The sequence below is a fragment of the Dermochelys coriacea genome, chromosome 1, assembly GCF_009764565.3.
Source record: "Dermochelys coriacea isolate rDerCor1 chromosome 1, rDerCor1.pri.v4, whole genome shotgun sequence".
NCBI lineage: Eukaryota > Metazoa > Chordata > Testudines > Dermochelyidae > Dermochelys > Dermochelys coriacea.
In genome coordinates, this window is record NC_050068.2 from 59,586,694 (window position 1) to 59,602,835 (window position 16,142).

At 36.6% G+C, this 16,142-nt stretch overlaps 1 protein-coding gene across 6 annotated transcripts in view; it reads left to right on the top strand.

The window, feature by feature from the left end:
- ZC3H13 (zinc finger CCCH-type containing 13) overlaps positions 1-16,142 on the top strand; it is a 57,669-nt gene that overhangs the window by 12,509 nt on the left and 29,018 nt on the right. For 5 of the 6 annotated variants that reach the window (XM_043500695.1, XM_043500698.1, XM_038387084.2 and 2 more), the window contains 4 exons: positions 4,809-4,920; positions 12,214-12,322; positions 14,490-14,629; positions 15,450-15,607. In XM_043500695.1, coding sequence (XP_043356630.1) covers positions 4,809-4,920; positions 12,214-12,322; positions 14,490-14,629; positions 15,450-15,607 — 519 coding nt within the window. Of the gene's footprint in view, positions 1-4,808; positions 4,921-7,329; positions 7,396-12,213; positions 12,323-14,489; positions 14,630-15,449; positions 15,608-16,142 lie in introns of those variants that run through there. The other variant, XM_043500720.1, reaches the window with a different exon arrangement.

Consider the following 16,142-nt stretch of genomic DNA (forward strand, 5'->3'; position numbering starts at 1 on the left):
GCACAAGTTAAGTGACCAGTTGAAGGTCAAACAGGATGTCTGGCATGGATGTTATGGTTCTATTCCTGGCTCTGTTTCCCATTTCTGTGCCTTAATCTTAAAACCATCCTAACTTTCATTGCTTAGCAACTGGGATACAAAATACAGGTTATCTTTAAGCTTTTTTCTCAGTATGCAAGGGAACTTACTGTAATGTTATGTGCTGAATTCTCCAAACAGCAAAGGAAGAGAGGTGCTTTACATGTAAATGATTCTAAACTTACCTTTATGTGCTGAATGTGTTCCCTTGCTACAGTATTTGGAGCATCTAGTGTATAGCCCTTCTTGCTCATTTTTTTTTTTAAAAAGATGTTTACTCTTAATGTCTAGCAGTTTTTTTTTTGTTTTTAATATTTTGCTTCATATAAAGGCATGAAGTTATCACTGGTATTCAGAAATAATGTTGGTTTACATCTTTGTTTATATTAACTCTTTTCTCCTATAAGTTTTATATGAAAGTCAAATTGCATAGCTTGCTGCTTACTGACTCGAAACTTTGGATAAGTGAGCAACCAGAGCATTTGGAAGCTTGCTTTAACTCATCTATAAGTCTTAGCAAGGCACAAAAGAGTCTGCTCTACACTAAAGAATTTTGGCATCTTCTGTACCATTTTTATCAGGGAACATCTGTCAAACACTATGTACCAAGAACCTGTACAGTTATACTGTCTCCAAGTAAGTCTTGTAAATGCTTCCGTCTGCACTATTTCAGCTCAGACATTGTCAGTTCTACAGTATCTGGGAAGCCCAGGTGTTATGGTTGCACTGGGTCAGTTGATCCTCTCAGTGTAGTCCCATGATTGTCTTGCAAGCAACTTTGGTAGCAGAAAACATTGCCACCTGTCCCTGACCCCCTGATTCCAGGCCTGCCCAAAAGAAGCCACAGTGATACTTAATGTATCTATCCTGACCATTACACCCTCCGCAAACCCTAACTCTAGGGTAGGAAAACAGGACATATATTAGCTTCTTCAAACTTCAGAAACATTAACATAAAACTTTATTTGAACTTTAACATTTCCTGTTCTCTTCCCATGAGTCTTGGTCTGTTCATGACAACCACAACGTAAAATAGATCATCAGACAGACACATCGGCACATATACTGCATTCCTCTTGAGAAAATTAAGAATTTAATAACACACCAATAAATTACTATATACGTTACTGGGGGGGACAAGGATGGCATCATGGTAAACAGCTGCCTGAGCCCTATCTTTGAGACATCAGAGTTACTCCACATCCCAAAGTGAATCCTAGTTCTCTACTTACCTGCTAATGGTACCTCAGTAGCCAGTTGTTCAGCACTCCTCATATGCTACCTGATGTCTGGTACACCTTCTTGAAGGATCATTTCATGAGGTGGGGCATGAGGTACAAGATGACTCGCTGGACTTCGTTATTTTTCCTGGAGTGATGTCTTCCCTCCGTATCCTGGATTGTTATAGTGGAATCCAGGCACATAGTGCCATCAGCAGGTGTAGGAGATCTGGTTGCCTTCTGCAATAGTGTTGTTGTAGAGTTGTTTGAAGGCACAGCTCGCGCTCATCACAAACTATGAACGCTGTACAAAACCACTTGAAACAATTGTTGGAACAAACCACCAATGAAACCAAATGCAGCGTAAAGTTAACAGGTACAAATATGTGTATGATGTATTGAGAGGCACAACTAATAAGAGAGAGATGAACTGAAAACTCTGACGCAACCTTATTCTGAAAACTCTGACGCAAAATTACTGCCTCGCGACCACTCAAGCATAATATGTGCACATATAATATACACTATATATAAATATACATTGTAGATGTCTGTGGTGAAGTTTATATATAAATCAAACTTAAGGAGCAAACATTATTTAAAAGAAACAACTTCCAGTGTACCAGATGAAACATCTGCAGAAAATTTACTAGAAAATTCAGTCAGTTCATGGGTTTTTTTTCTGTGCCCTAAACCAAAGTACCCAAACCAGCCAATGCCTCCCAACCACCTGCTAAGGAGTAAACCTATTAACTTAGTTTCACCAAATTACTTATTTCTACTGTCTTTGTTGTTTTATTATTTGCAGGGGGAAAGGGTTTACCTTCATTTCACCTCAGTGTTTATCTCCCAAAACAATAAAAGATGACAACCACACAATGCTTTTTTCCTGCTTCTAATTTCCTGATGGCCTTCCTCATCTTAAAGTAGTTTTGAATAATGCCTAAATAGATTGAGCTGTTGTTGGTTTCCAGCTTTTTCCAACTTAGAAATGTGTATTGAGAGTGGTGGGTTTGGTGGGTTTCCCCACTTATCCTGAAACTTAAGGAGAAAGCCCTGTGCATTCTAGTAGCATCAGATTCTTTCTGTTGGAAGGTACATAAGTTGCATTCTCACTAGGTTCTGTTGCTTCTCTGATTTGCTCACAGAGGGTATTATGAGAACAATGCTTCAACCAGTGTTCTTGGGGGCAAAGTATGTCATCCTTAGATTAGATATGTAATCTCTCTGCTATGTAAATGAAATTTGGTCAATTCCACAAGTCCTCCCTCATGTAGCAAGTTTGGGATTTTTGATGGAACTGATTTTTAAATAAAATTGACACAAAACATTAAAAAAAAATACCTCTTTTTGTAATGCTGAAAGCTATCTGTGGAGGGAACGAGTATCATAGAGCGTCTTTGAAAAAATATTGATACAGCTTGTTTTAGAGGATTAAAAAATTACTTTTAAAAATGAGCAATAATTTACTTAAAACTGTAAATTTAAAATATTATGCAAGTACGCATATTAGGAAGGTGACTTTTAGTTATATTTATGTGCAGGGTATTTTGTTGATTAGTACTGCCGGGAAAGAGAGCAGATGGAAAAACCCCTGTTACTGTTGAACCTTTCCCCTGACTTGTGTTCAATTTTGCTGCACGTTAAATATATTTAAAAGCAGGAGGAGGATAAATAGGCATCACTGGCCTTTTTATTGGATCTCTTTAAGATAGTACCTTATGGCCATATTTAACATTTTAATGATGGAAAATATTGCAGAAGAGAAAATTGAAACATAAATAACAAGGCTTCAAATAGCGATTTTTAAAAGTAGTAACAAATTTTTATTTTTGTTCTTAAATATCTGCATATACAGGAAATAGACTTATTCCCAATCCCTCTAGGAAGAAAACAAATGCTCCGAGCACTGGTTTTCAACCTTTTTTTTTCATTTGTGGATCCCTAAAAATTTTCAGGTGGTGGTGTAGATCCATTTGGAAATTCAACCTGTGGTCTGTGGTTCTCTGCCACAGAAGTCTTAGACTGAAAACTGGCTGAACAGAATTCAACTGTAAATGTTGCATGTGCTTGGCATGGCATTTGATGCAGCTTGAGAAAGGGTGCTAACCTGTGGGCTTCTGCGGTAACAACACTTCTGGGTTTTGACCTGTAGGTGGGGGTTGTCGCATACTTTTTATTGATGAGAAAAATTTAAATGCCTTTTCTGGGATCTGAAACTTTATTTTCATAGTCACCTTTTGCAGACCCCCTTAGACATAGTCTGTGGGCCCCCAGGGCTTGAAAACTGCTGTCCTGAAGCAAATGGAAGTTTCATTATTTCAAATATTAGACAGGCTTCCTGGAGCTAGTAGTTGATCAGTATCTTTCAGTGTAGCTATAGCAAAATTGGTAAAGATATAAAGCTAATAACCTTACAGAATTATCTGAGATGAGAATCAGCAGTAGGAATTAACTGCCATTGCAGATACACACAGCTCAGTATTCAGCTAGGTTTATTTAGCGAGAACAATAGATGGCTTTTAACTTGAAAGGCCGTGCATATCATTCACTTCAGCCCTTTTGTTTAAGGACTTGTCCAACAACAAAAGTTGTACTGATTTAATTGTACTGTTATATTTGGTATAAAGGTGCCTTATACCAACACAAGGTATTCCCTAAGAAGGGGAATAAGCTATACAGGTATAAGGCACCTCTATACCATAACTACATTTGAAGTAGGGATGTTGTACTGTTATAACTTTTTTCCGTTTTTTAAAAAAAATTATACACCTAATCAGGATAGTTATACGAGCACAAAAATTGCATGTAGTCCTGGCCTTAGGGTGCAGGTTGTTGAAACCTGAATTCAGATAGGCTTCCTTTTGTTTGGCAAAAAGGCCAAGGCAATGTGTGAGTGGCAACTTTGAATGATCTCTGCTCAAAGGCCTGGTCTATGTTCAGAGTTGCACTGGTTTAAATAAGTGTGGTTTTTCTTTAAATCTAGTGCATCTTTGAATATATACAGAGCCAGAGATAACTGGAAGGGTTTAGTGGGTCATGAGTGTGAAAATTAGAGTTAGACAATAGTTGGGAAAAGGGAGACATAGTCAACCTGGCTGGGATTTTGAATACAGTTGTGAAAGTGATGCTGCATCTGAGTTATAAGCTGCACTCCGCCCTGCATGTGTCAGTTTAATTGGACTAGTAATACAATATTGTACCAAGTCATTTTGCTTCCAGTGAGAAAATAACCCATTCCTGAAGTTCAGTCTTTCTTGATTGCTAGGAAGCTGTTACGTGATCTTAATTTCCGAAAGCTGTTTAGTTATACCAAACCCATTAAGATTTAACTAGTTTTCCTCACGTTTGCTGGGTGGGGATCTTAGGCTTCATGGCTGAATTACTTAAAATCAAATTTTGTGAACAGATTTTTCTATAAAAATTAGTTACAAAAATCAGTAAAGGAAATTGAGTGTCCTTTTCCTTAAAAGGAAGTGGCTACATCATATGTCTTTCTGCCTTATACAGGTCACCAGAAAGGCCCACTGGGGATCTTCGGGAGAGAATGAAGAACAAGCGTCAGGACGTGGAGACTGAGCCACAGAAACGAAATACAGAGGAATCATCCTCTCCTGTTAGGGTAAGAATGGAGTGTATGGAATATCCAGCCTCCCTCAATAGCAGTAGGTTAGTGAGTTTCAGAAACATGGTCATTGTGAATTGTTTAATATTAAATAAATAACATAATGTGTTATAAAATATTTAATTTCATATTTTGTATTAAATATTTAGTATTTAATATTGTCTTGCATCTGTATAGTAGTGTCTTGAAAGTTACCAGAATTCTTTACAAATTCCACAAGCTGAAATGCATATTATAAAATTTTGATATTCAGCTACCTCTAGTGTGAAACATGGAAGCTATTTAACAATATAGCAGAACCTTTTGAAATTGTCAATAAAATGTACCAGCCCTGGCAAACACCTACTAGCTCATTTTTACTTTAAACACTGACATGTATAAAGCACCCATCCTTATTCACATTATAACACATCATTTACTTGTTACTCACCCCCAACTCCATCTTGCTTATCAGAAAACACCCCCTTCATAAGTCCATGTAGTCACTACTCCATGTATTCATTTCCCTGCGATTTTCCCATCATTCACCCTAGTTCATCAGTTTTTACCTCTGCAACAAATTCACCAATTCTCTGCTATCGTCCAATCCCATCCCCCCAATCAATTTTTTTCTCAACAAAATCTATATCACCTTCTCCTCCACTGACATTGCTAATGAAGAGACACAAAGTTGGTAGAACTCTTCTGCAATTGGACAACAGCTGCAACATTGATTTACTTTTAAGTATTTAAATTTTTTTCACAACCATAAGGGCTAAAACCTTTTTGTTTTTAAATGAATGTTTTGAATTCTGCGAGCATTGTTGGCATTGTTTCTCTTCTGGGTCTGTTCCCACTTGCTGTATGCAAGTGGAAATTTGAAAGACTGCTATAAAGGAGTCAATAGAAACTGCTGTCGCTAAAGTTACATAATGGTTTCCATTCTAACCTTGTTTTCAGTTGCTGATAACTTGCTGAAATTTTCAGTGCTGTCAACTCTCTACACTAAGGTGATTTTTTTTTTTTTTTAAGTTTGAGCAAAAATGGTTCAGTTCTTGAGTACAAGGAGAGTGGGAAAAGTGTATTTTTCCCATGAATTAAAAAAGGTATGATGACTTAGTTGCTGTGTGCAACATTAAGGTGGATGTTTTTTGAGCACTTAACTAGGCAGCTATAATATTCTATTCCTGTAGTAACCGAAGACACACGCACAAAATATCCAAGATAATCTTTTAAGTATATCAAAAGCAGGAATCTTGCAAGAGAAGTTGTGGATCTGCTGAACTACCAGTGAGTAAAGGGAGCAATTAAGGAAGATGAAGACTTTGCAGAGAAGCAAAACTTTGCATCAATCCTCACCACAGGCAATGTTGGGGAGATAGCTAGCCTGGACGTACTCTTTTCAGGTATTAAAGATGAGGCAAAGTCACAGAATGAGTTGTCAAAAGAGGTGGTGCTGGAATAAATTGATGAAGGGGAATGGGTCACCCAAGACCAGTCAGTAAACAGCCAAGAGTTCTGAAGGAAGAATGAAGTGACTGAGTTGTTAACGAAAATATACAGTCTTCTTATAACAGCTACTATTCCAAAGGACTGGAGGGTCGCAATTGAATCTTAAAAAAAAAGCTCTAGAGGTGAAGTTGAGAATCAAAAACAAGTAAACTTTATTTTGAAATAAGTAAAGATAGTTACAAAATACTTTTTGGAATATGATATGATAGGGAAAATGAACACAGCTCTTGTAAATTAAAATTGTATTTCTTTATTCTACTAGAATTGAAAGTTGTCCACAAAATAGTGGCTAAAGGAGAACTGGTTGACATAAATTGGACTTGAGTAGCCTCTCTTGAAACAAAAGCTTTCTGAAAGAACTAAACAGTCAAGGTGTATTAGAAACTGGCCCAGAGACAGAAAACAAAAAGAAAGAAATGGTCAGTTTTCCACAATGGGATGTTCCAAGGAGATTCTGGAGAAAGGGTTGAACAGTAAGAAGACAGTTTGCAGAAGATAAAAAAAAAAAAATGTATGTAGGTTAGTCAAAACTAGGGACAATTATGAGGAATTTCACAAGAACCTAAAGAGGAAGCTGTTTTGGTCAGTACAATGGCAGATGTAATTCAGAGTTAACAAATGCAAGGTAATGCACATTAAAAGGAGTAACTTAAAGCACTCATTCACATTACTGGGTTTTAAAGTAATTGCAACTACTCAGAAAAAAGACCTGGGATTATTGTGGATAGCTCAATGAAAACATCAGTTCAATGTGCAGTAATAGTCAAAACAGCAAACAAATATTAAGGTGTATAAGTAATGGATTAGAATATAATTCTTAAAAAATGCCATGATGTAAATTAGTAGTCCACCCTCATCTGAAACACTGTTTCTGATCACCCCATCTGAAAGAAGATGTAATAGAAGATGTCTGGAAGGTGAACAATGAGGTGAGAATGGCACTGTTCGGAGAGGAGCCAAATAAACAGAGACATAATAGAGGTATATGATAATGAACGGTAAATAGAATGTAAATTAGGCACTCCTGTTTACACTTTCTCATACTAGAAGAACTTGGAGTATTCAAATGAAACTAAAAGACAACAAATGTAAAAATAAGGAAATTTCTTATAGTACATGTAACTAACCTGGGGAACTCGTTGCCATAAGGCACAGTCCAAGAGTTTAGTATGTTTCATAAAAGGACTAGACAGTTGCATTAGCTAGGGGAAAAAAAACTTTTTTTTAGATGGGATATAAATCCTCATGCTTCAGCTAATGAATAACTGTCTGAAATTAGGAAGAAACTTCCCATATGAACTGGATATTCCATAATTTTCCATTTTGGGCATTCTTGTATCTTCCTTGGACATATCTAGCTCCTGGCCACTTTCAGAGAGAGTATACTGGACTATGTGGACAATTGCTCTTATCTAGTCTGGCTATTCCTATGTTCCTAGATATTTATATGGAATTACTTTGTATGCAAATATAAGTAAGTGTATGCAAAATGTTTTGTGAATAATGGGACAAGATCACTGTGCTTAGAATCTAATTTAGACAAGTATAATACTTAGAGCAGCTCAAATGTGAGTATGAGCAGATACATTCCAATTGGGGGCTTGATACTGGGAAATTTCACAAAACTTATGAAGTGTGTGGATGGCTTGGTGCACATAGTGGGAGGCAGTTCCAAGAGCAGAGGCAGCATGAAGCTGAGAGGGAGAGAAGGTCTTAAAGCACGCAGTTAGGCAAGATTATTGGGAGGAATGTAAGGCGTATGTATGTCTAATCCACGTGCTTATACTCTGTCTATCACTGTGGTATCTGAACATGTGATGTGAGAACAGATACCAGCATGCAGTAACACGTTTGTGACTGGAATGGAATTACTGACCATGTGAATGAGAGAAACCATTGGAGTCTAATAATGCAGCAAACAAGGGCCTCTTAGAACAAAAACACCTAAATTCTAATCCCAGTTTTACCACTGGTTTGCTGACCTAGGGAAAGTCCTTAATTCTGTCTTCCATTATCTTCTCTAAAGTGGAGTCAGTGCCTTCCTACCTCAGTCGGGAGCTATGGAGATTAATCAGTATTTGTGCAGTGCTTTGAAGTGTAACACATGTTATGAAAGCTAAATAGTATTGTGCTTGCCCAAAAGATTCTAGCTACAATCAGTAGAAGCTTAATTGTACTAAACGCCAAACCTTCTGAGGTTTAGAATCTGTGTACATAATTCAGTTTATACTACTATTGTGTGCACATGTACTGATAGGTTATTACTGCACCAGGTAAGCATAAGACATTTTGTGTAAAAGAATTGCGGGATACAGGAGAACCATGAACCTTCTCTCAATTAACATTAGTAAGGTAATGAAACTTCTTGGCTTGATGTCCTTCCCAGGCAAACTTTATTGACTTTAATAGGAAATTGCCCTAGGTATGTCTCAGGCCATAAGAGTCCAATTTTGAGGTGCTGCACACCTTTTTTGAGAGGCAGAGCTCCTACAACTCTGATTTTAACTAGGAACTCAGTGTACTCCGCACCTCACAGAATTGGTCCCTTAAGATCTGATATTGTTCTAAGTACCAGATCCCTTTAACTTCTGCATCAGGCCATTAATTTGTAAACATACCTCTGGGGAACAGATTCATTTTCAGTAGCTACATTTTATGAATGATCCCATTGTGCCTCTGAAGCCAAATGTAGAGGGGGCTACTAAATCATTGTCTATGCTTACAGCATGGTTCCATTAATAAAGATGTTATAGAAGATAAAAATTTTAAAGTGCTGTGAAAGGCTCTATTCTTGCTCAGTTTTCTGAGCAAGCACTTCCTTTTTCACAATCCGCAGAAAGGCGTGACTGTTTTACAGTGCACCCAAAAGTGTATTAAATCCTTCCAAATACAAATAAGGCAGAATTTTTGCCCAGAGGTGTTTACCAAATAATGAGGAGTGTACCATCCCTGTAGGGAAGGTTGAAGAAAGGAGGATTAGGACAACATTAATTAGGTTACGGGGTTTCTCAGCAAGTCTGGTGCATACTTTGATGGAACAAAAACAATGTTTTTTGAGTGAAATAAAACTAAAATGAGTAAGTAGAAGACTTGCCAATGGATGTATTCTAAGTCTCATGGAAGTAATATGTATCCAGGACTTATTAGGGAAATAATAACTTAGATTTTTTAATTCTGTCCTCTAGAAAAATACATATATTCAACAACAGGAATATATATAAAATGAGTGGTGTTGCTTAAATGCTGTGCTTACTAAGCTCTGATCTCTTTTGACAACTGAAAGAATGAAGTTGTTTAGCATAACTACAGGTATACTGTATGTTTCTTAAACTAGAATAATAATCATTAGTTAGCTTACTCACATAACTGATTGTCTAGCTGTTTTCACTGAATTTATCGGTAATTAAAGGAAGAACTACTTTCACAAACATGCTTGTTCCCCATTATATTATAGAAGGCAGACTGTCCCATCACAACCACCATTCTGCATTTTGTTGTTTAGAGGAAAGAATATAAGCAAGCTGTTTTTGAGGCTTAGACTTGGTTGTAAATTTGCAATAATAGTTAACAATGCAATTTGGGCTCCAGTAATACATGAATTAGAGATTTAGGCAAGGTATATCGCATACAGTTTTTAATTTTTGGAGGATAAAACATTCTGTCGTATTAACAAGTTGTGTTGGTCTTCAGGCTTTCTAGCTCATATAAGTGCACTGGCTATGTTGACAAGTTATTTTGTATATAGGCTTTGAGAATGTAGAGGTGTATTGGAGTCAATGTGTGGAGGATCTGCCACTATATGTGCAAACTTCAAATTGCTAGTTACATCCACTGTCAGATTTTTACTGAAGCATCAATGTCACATTCCATTAATATTATTGCTTAATTAAATAGCAGGTAATTAATGGTGAATGGAAACTGCCAACATTGTAAAAGAGGGTGTTTGTAGACTGGATGGAAAAGAACCTTGGAAAATGAAGAATCTCTAAGGGAAAAATGGTGTTCGTTCATAGAATTGCACAGCTAAGAGATTTCTATAATAGGGCTCTCTGTCTTTTTCAGAAATGTGTATTTTGGCTGAAATGTTCCATACTTGGCCTTAGACTAGGTGCAATTTTCCTTTGAAAGCTTGATAAGTTATTGTCAGCTGCTCAGCTGACTTGAACGTGGTGTACACCACTTATGTCAATGAAGGTAATATGATTTGCACCAATTGAGGATGTGACCTAGCATTTTTGAGATATCCAACCATGAATAAGGAAAAAATAAAACCAGTTCAAAACCAAGCCCTTCATATAACACATGCTGCTTTTAATTAAATTTCACCTGAGTTCTTAAATGATAGTTACCTTTGACATGTTTGAAACAATTTGTCTGAGAAAAAATGTGTATAGCATTTGAGAAAGCATTTCACTTCTCTTTTGAACAGTGCATCAAAGAGAGAAACTTCAGATAGCTGTGCACTGAAATAAACATATTTGCATATTTATTTCAGAAATGGCAGTGTCAAATAAATTCACAGTATTTTCACATGGTAGTGCATTTTGTAAAATTAAATTTTTTCTAGAAGATGTACTCTAGGAATTATTTTGGGGAAGTTCTGTGTTCCACAGGAGGTCACGCAACATGATCATAATGGTCCCTTCTGGCCTTGGAAGCTATGGAAATCTTAACTGAGACTACATTTAAAACTATTAATGCAAAAACCAGGAAATAGAATTTTGTGCAGTTGGGAGTGGTTGTGATCTTGTTTCCTTACTGTAATTCTAAGAGGATGATTGAGGTCTGAAATCAAACCCAGTTCAAGCTATCAATAGAGAGAAATTAAGTGTCCGAGTTGGTTTCTGGGTAACTTTTTTCTTGTGGCTGTACAAGTGTTCTATAAGTCTGTAATGAAGGCCCATAAAAAGAGGCAGAATAGGCACTCCATTTGTAGGAGGTGGGGGCAGAGGGAAAGTGGTGGATCTGCAGTATACTCCTCCTCCCCCCACTCCCTCCAAAAAGCCCTCTGGGAAGCGGGCATAGAGACAGTGCAGCTCAGGAGCACCTGTCATTGGCTGCTGGGATTGGGTGAGCCGAGAGGAGCAGCATAAGGCTAGCTGTCTTTTTGGTGATCTTATTTTCTGTAAGATTGACCTCTGTTTTCCTTGTGGATCCATGGGGTTTTGTGCCCTTACAGTAGGTAAAAAGACTTTAACTTGTTAGGCTAAAATTTTCCTGACAGCTTTACATCTCAATTATGTATTTTACTGGCCTATTATATGTTTTTAATTCCCCACCCCACCTCTACCCAGGACTTTTTGGTACTTTCCACAGGCTTTAGCCTCTAAAGGAATAGGCAGTTAGTTATCCATTGTCTGTTCAATCCTCAGGTGCTGAAAATTGTAAATTGCACATAACCATTCTCATTTAAAATTGTATTACTCTTTCTCTAGCTGTTCTAATACTTTTAAATGTTCACTGAATTTCTCATATAAAATTTTCTGGTCTTTAAAACTGATCTGCTCTTCTTTCAGTCTCCATTGTAAATATCACTTTCTTTGCCTTCCTTTAAGTCTTTGTTGACTTCACCTGTATGAATGTTTTTCCTCCCGACCCACTGATTACATGAAATTACATTAGAATATTTTCCCAGTGTAATTTGCTTCTTAGCTGAGAAGATAATTAGACTAATCGAACTAAAGAAAACAATTAGTTTAATTCTTTCTATAAATCACAAAATACTGTGCAAATTTATTGACTTCTGCAGGCTTCTGTTTTAAAAAATTTTTACTCTAATTTAGCATTTTTTCCCTGTAGAAAGAGTCTTCAAGAGGAAGGCATAGAGAGAAGGAAGACATCAAAATTACAAAGGAGAGGACTCCAGAAAGTGAAGAGGAAAATGGAGACTGGGAAACAAATAGAGAAGGTAAATTGAATTCAAGTAAGACTCTCCATTTAATCTATTACAATATTCCAAATACTACAGATTCTCAGGTTGTAGAAGTTTTGTCCATACCAATGGACTGATATGTTGACTATTCATGAATTATTGATGAATAAGGATTGTTTCAATTTATCTGTGGACAAGGAATAAATTTAGTGGTTGGAATTGGATCAAGTCATATAATTAGGGTTGGCAGAATTTGACTTTTTTTCTCTATACTTTCAATAGATATTGGTTTATATTTAAGCATTTTTTAAGATTTGTATCTATTTAAATTTTCACAGTTGTGGGAAATTGAGTGTGTCAGACAATTATTTAATGGCAGTAGATATTAATATTAAAAAAATTAAAGCTTTGTAACCATTAAAATCAGATGATATCATGATCATGTCAAAATATACAAAGTAAATATCCTTAAATCAAACTCGAATTTCTCAAGCAGCATTTTTCTTACTTTTCCTATCTATAAATTTTGATTATCAATAGAAATATATTTGTTGGTTTGTGAAATCAACATTTACTGACATCTACCATTAAAAATCTAATCCTTATAGGCTTTAACAACAAAAACAAAAAAAAAGCCAACCAAATAAAAATTTAAGTTGTAGTAAATCTTAATCTGAATAAAATTACTTCACCACACAGCCCCTGATCCTGTTAACATTTACTTTCATGCTTAGAGTTCAGGACATTTTAAGTGTTTTCACAATTGAAACCTAAGTCTGGTTTCACTTCCATAATATCTGTGAAGTTACTTGTTCCTCACAATCATCAAGAGTCTTCCAGGTAAAACAGTCTAGATGACCTATGACTTTATAATCTTAAAAACAAGCAGAAAAACCTCCTTTTTATAAAAATAAATCTTTTCAGGCCTCCTTATTATAGCAACAAGAAATGGCACTAACAGAATGTTTTTCTTTGCAGGTCACCCTTTACCAGGGGCATTATCAATTAGTTTAGGCCTCATTTTTCCTTTGCTTTGCAATTTGTGTAATCCCATGAGGAATTTGCTCCATATTCTAGCTTTATTTTTTTAAATCCACCCCTGCATCATTGAAATACTGAAAAAATAATAGCATTGTGTGTGCATGGGGCACGGGTCACTTGAGGGAGGATTCTCTGCTCCTTGAAGTCTTTAAACCACGATTTGAGGACTTCAGTAGCTCAGACATAGGTGAGGTTTTTCGTAGGAGTGGGTGGGTGAGATTCTGTGGCCTGCGTTGTGCAGGAGGTCGGACTAGATGATCAGAATGGTCCCTTCTGACCTTAGTATCTATGAATATAATGCAAAACAAGAGGTTGTTACTGTCTGCCCTCTTTCTCAATCTGTTTTGAAACTTGATGAACAAGACATCAGGCATAGAATTGTTTGATCAGTACATAAGCAAAAAGAAATTGGCTCTCAGCTGGCTCTCAGTTGGCTGACAGGGCCTTTCATACTTAAATTACTGATTCAAATCCATCTTACATCAGTTGTGGCTGATTAACAGCTGATCAGTGAAATTAGGTGTGTTTACCTCATTTAAAATAAAAAAGGACTCAATTTTGCAACAATTTTTATGTTTGCCTGTCTCACTGAGCACAAAAACTAAATTATCTTTGCACATAGCCCATATAGGTCATTGTTGAAGCCCATTGTCAGGGTGACAAAAGAGAGCTTACTACTGCTCCTTGTTCTGATGTCAAAAAGAGGGTTTTGGTGTCCAGGATCTCAGTCACAAGCACTCATTTTTTAGCTCTCATTTAACTAAATAACTGTACCAACTGTTTTTTGAATTGAGACAGAAGTGGTGATCTTCCCCCAGAATTGTTCCATTTCCCTTTGTTGCGGGAGATAGTTGACTTGTTCTAAGTTACTATGAAGTTATCCTGGTTTCCAGTGAAGCTAAGTGCTATCTACATAACTATGAAATACTTTGTGCTATTTTGAGTAGTTGAATATTATGTGTTTTGCTAGGTTCTGTACAAACATAAGACGAAAAAGATGCTGCCTGTCCCAAAGTGCTTATAATCTAATTATAAGACTTGGTCTACGTTAGAAAATTAGGTGTGCATAAATAAGTCACTCAGGAGTGTGATGTTTTTTGAGAAGTGTGACTGTTTAAGACCACTTACGTCATATATTGCCTGTCATCTTTTTTAAATAAAGACTCTGATAATGGAGAAGTTAATTATGATTATGACCATGAGCTATCTTTGGAAATGAAACGTCAAAAGATTCAGAGAGAACTCATGAAGCTGGAACAGGAAAACATGGAGAAGCGAGAGGAAATAGTCATTAAAAAGGAGGTTTGTATCTTGAAAATAGGCATGTGTTCTCTAACTTACCAACAGCCATTTTATGTCCTTAGAGTCCTAATTGTTTTCTGCATGACTGGAGCCTCTATGTGCTACCATGGGGCAAATGATAAATGACTATTGGGCATAATTTTACAAACACAGGGCTGTGTTCTGGCTAGCCTTTCTGTGTAGACAGGGAAGGAGGCAGATAGGAGAGGAACTTTGGGGCACAAATCGTTATACACTCAAACTGGCTATCCTGAAACCTGTGAAGTACATGTGAGAGAGGTCTTCCCCATGTCTGCCCCCATTGGGGTTTAGCAGCTGTGAATTTATTTCATATGCTTCAGTCTGGACCATTTTATCTACGCCAGTCCCCCATCTGCCCTCACTCTTCATATTACACTGGATTTTATTAGGCATAATCTTGGTGGGTGGTTCATAACTGGAAAGAATATGTCTATTTGGGGTGGGGGACCTTAAGAGCCAGAATTTTGGGGCTGTAGGTAAATCTTACTGGAATAAAATTTTTCAGGCTAACCTTAGTGTATGTATTAGAACCATAAAATGTAATGACTTGTTAGGTGTCATTTAATTGTGTTGTAGGTCATTTGTGCAGCATTTTCTTTAAGATCAGCTTTATTTTAAGATATTTTAATACTAATGAAATTAACTACTTCTGCAAAAATATGTGGTTAGTATGTCTGAGGCAGGTGGTGTGTCAGTGGTTATTACTATCTAAAGTTTGAATGATATTAGAATCCTTATTCAGGATACATATACAGCACATGAGTATTTGGTTGTAGTTTAAACTTTTTCTTTATCCAAGATTTCTCCAGAGGTGGTTAGATCTAAATTAACACCATCTCCTTCGCCAAGAAAGTCTAAATCTCCAAAACGAAGGTCAAGTCCGAAATCTTCATCTTCAGTTAGTAAGAAAGAGAAGAAGACTTCTACAGTGTCTTCACCGCTCTTGGATCAGCAGAGGTCAGTAGGTATACATACATTATGGATGGGAAACAGGATGGTATGTGGATACATTAGGAAATGTTTTGTGCTAATCAGTGGATATAGCTACTCATTTTCATTGTCCCTTAAGGTGTGGATTCAATGTACCGGTCTTGAAACTGTAGATTTTTGCAGAGTTCACAAAAATCCCAGGGATAAGGCAGCAAATATACGTCTCCATTGATTTTAATATCTTGTAGATTTTGCATTGAACATTGTTTTTTTTTTTTTTTTTTTTTAAATGATGTGAACTGCCTGTGAGATGCACTGGAGAAATCTAAATAGTAATCAAATTACATTTGTTCAATGGTGGAGGTTGGTGGTGCTTAAATGCAAGTTAATCTAGGATAGAATTGAAATTTTGCAGTTTGCCGAGTCAGGTGTTCTGTTGACACTGCTGTTGACACTTCATATTGCTATACAAGAGATAATACTTGACCTTCTAGGTTAAGGAGTGAGCTGGAGCGTTATAGCACTGGGAAAGGGAGACAAGAGGGAATGAAGTAGGCAAAAT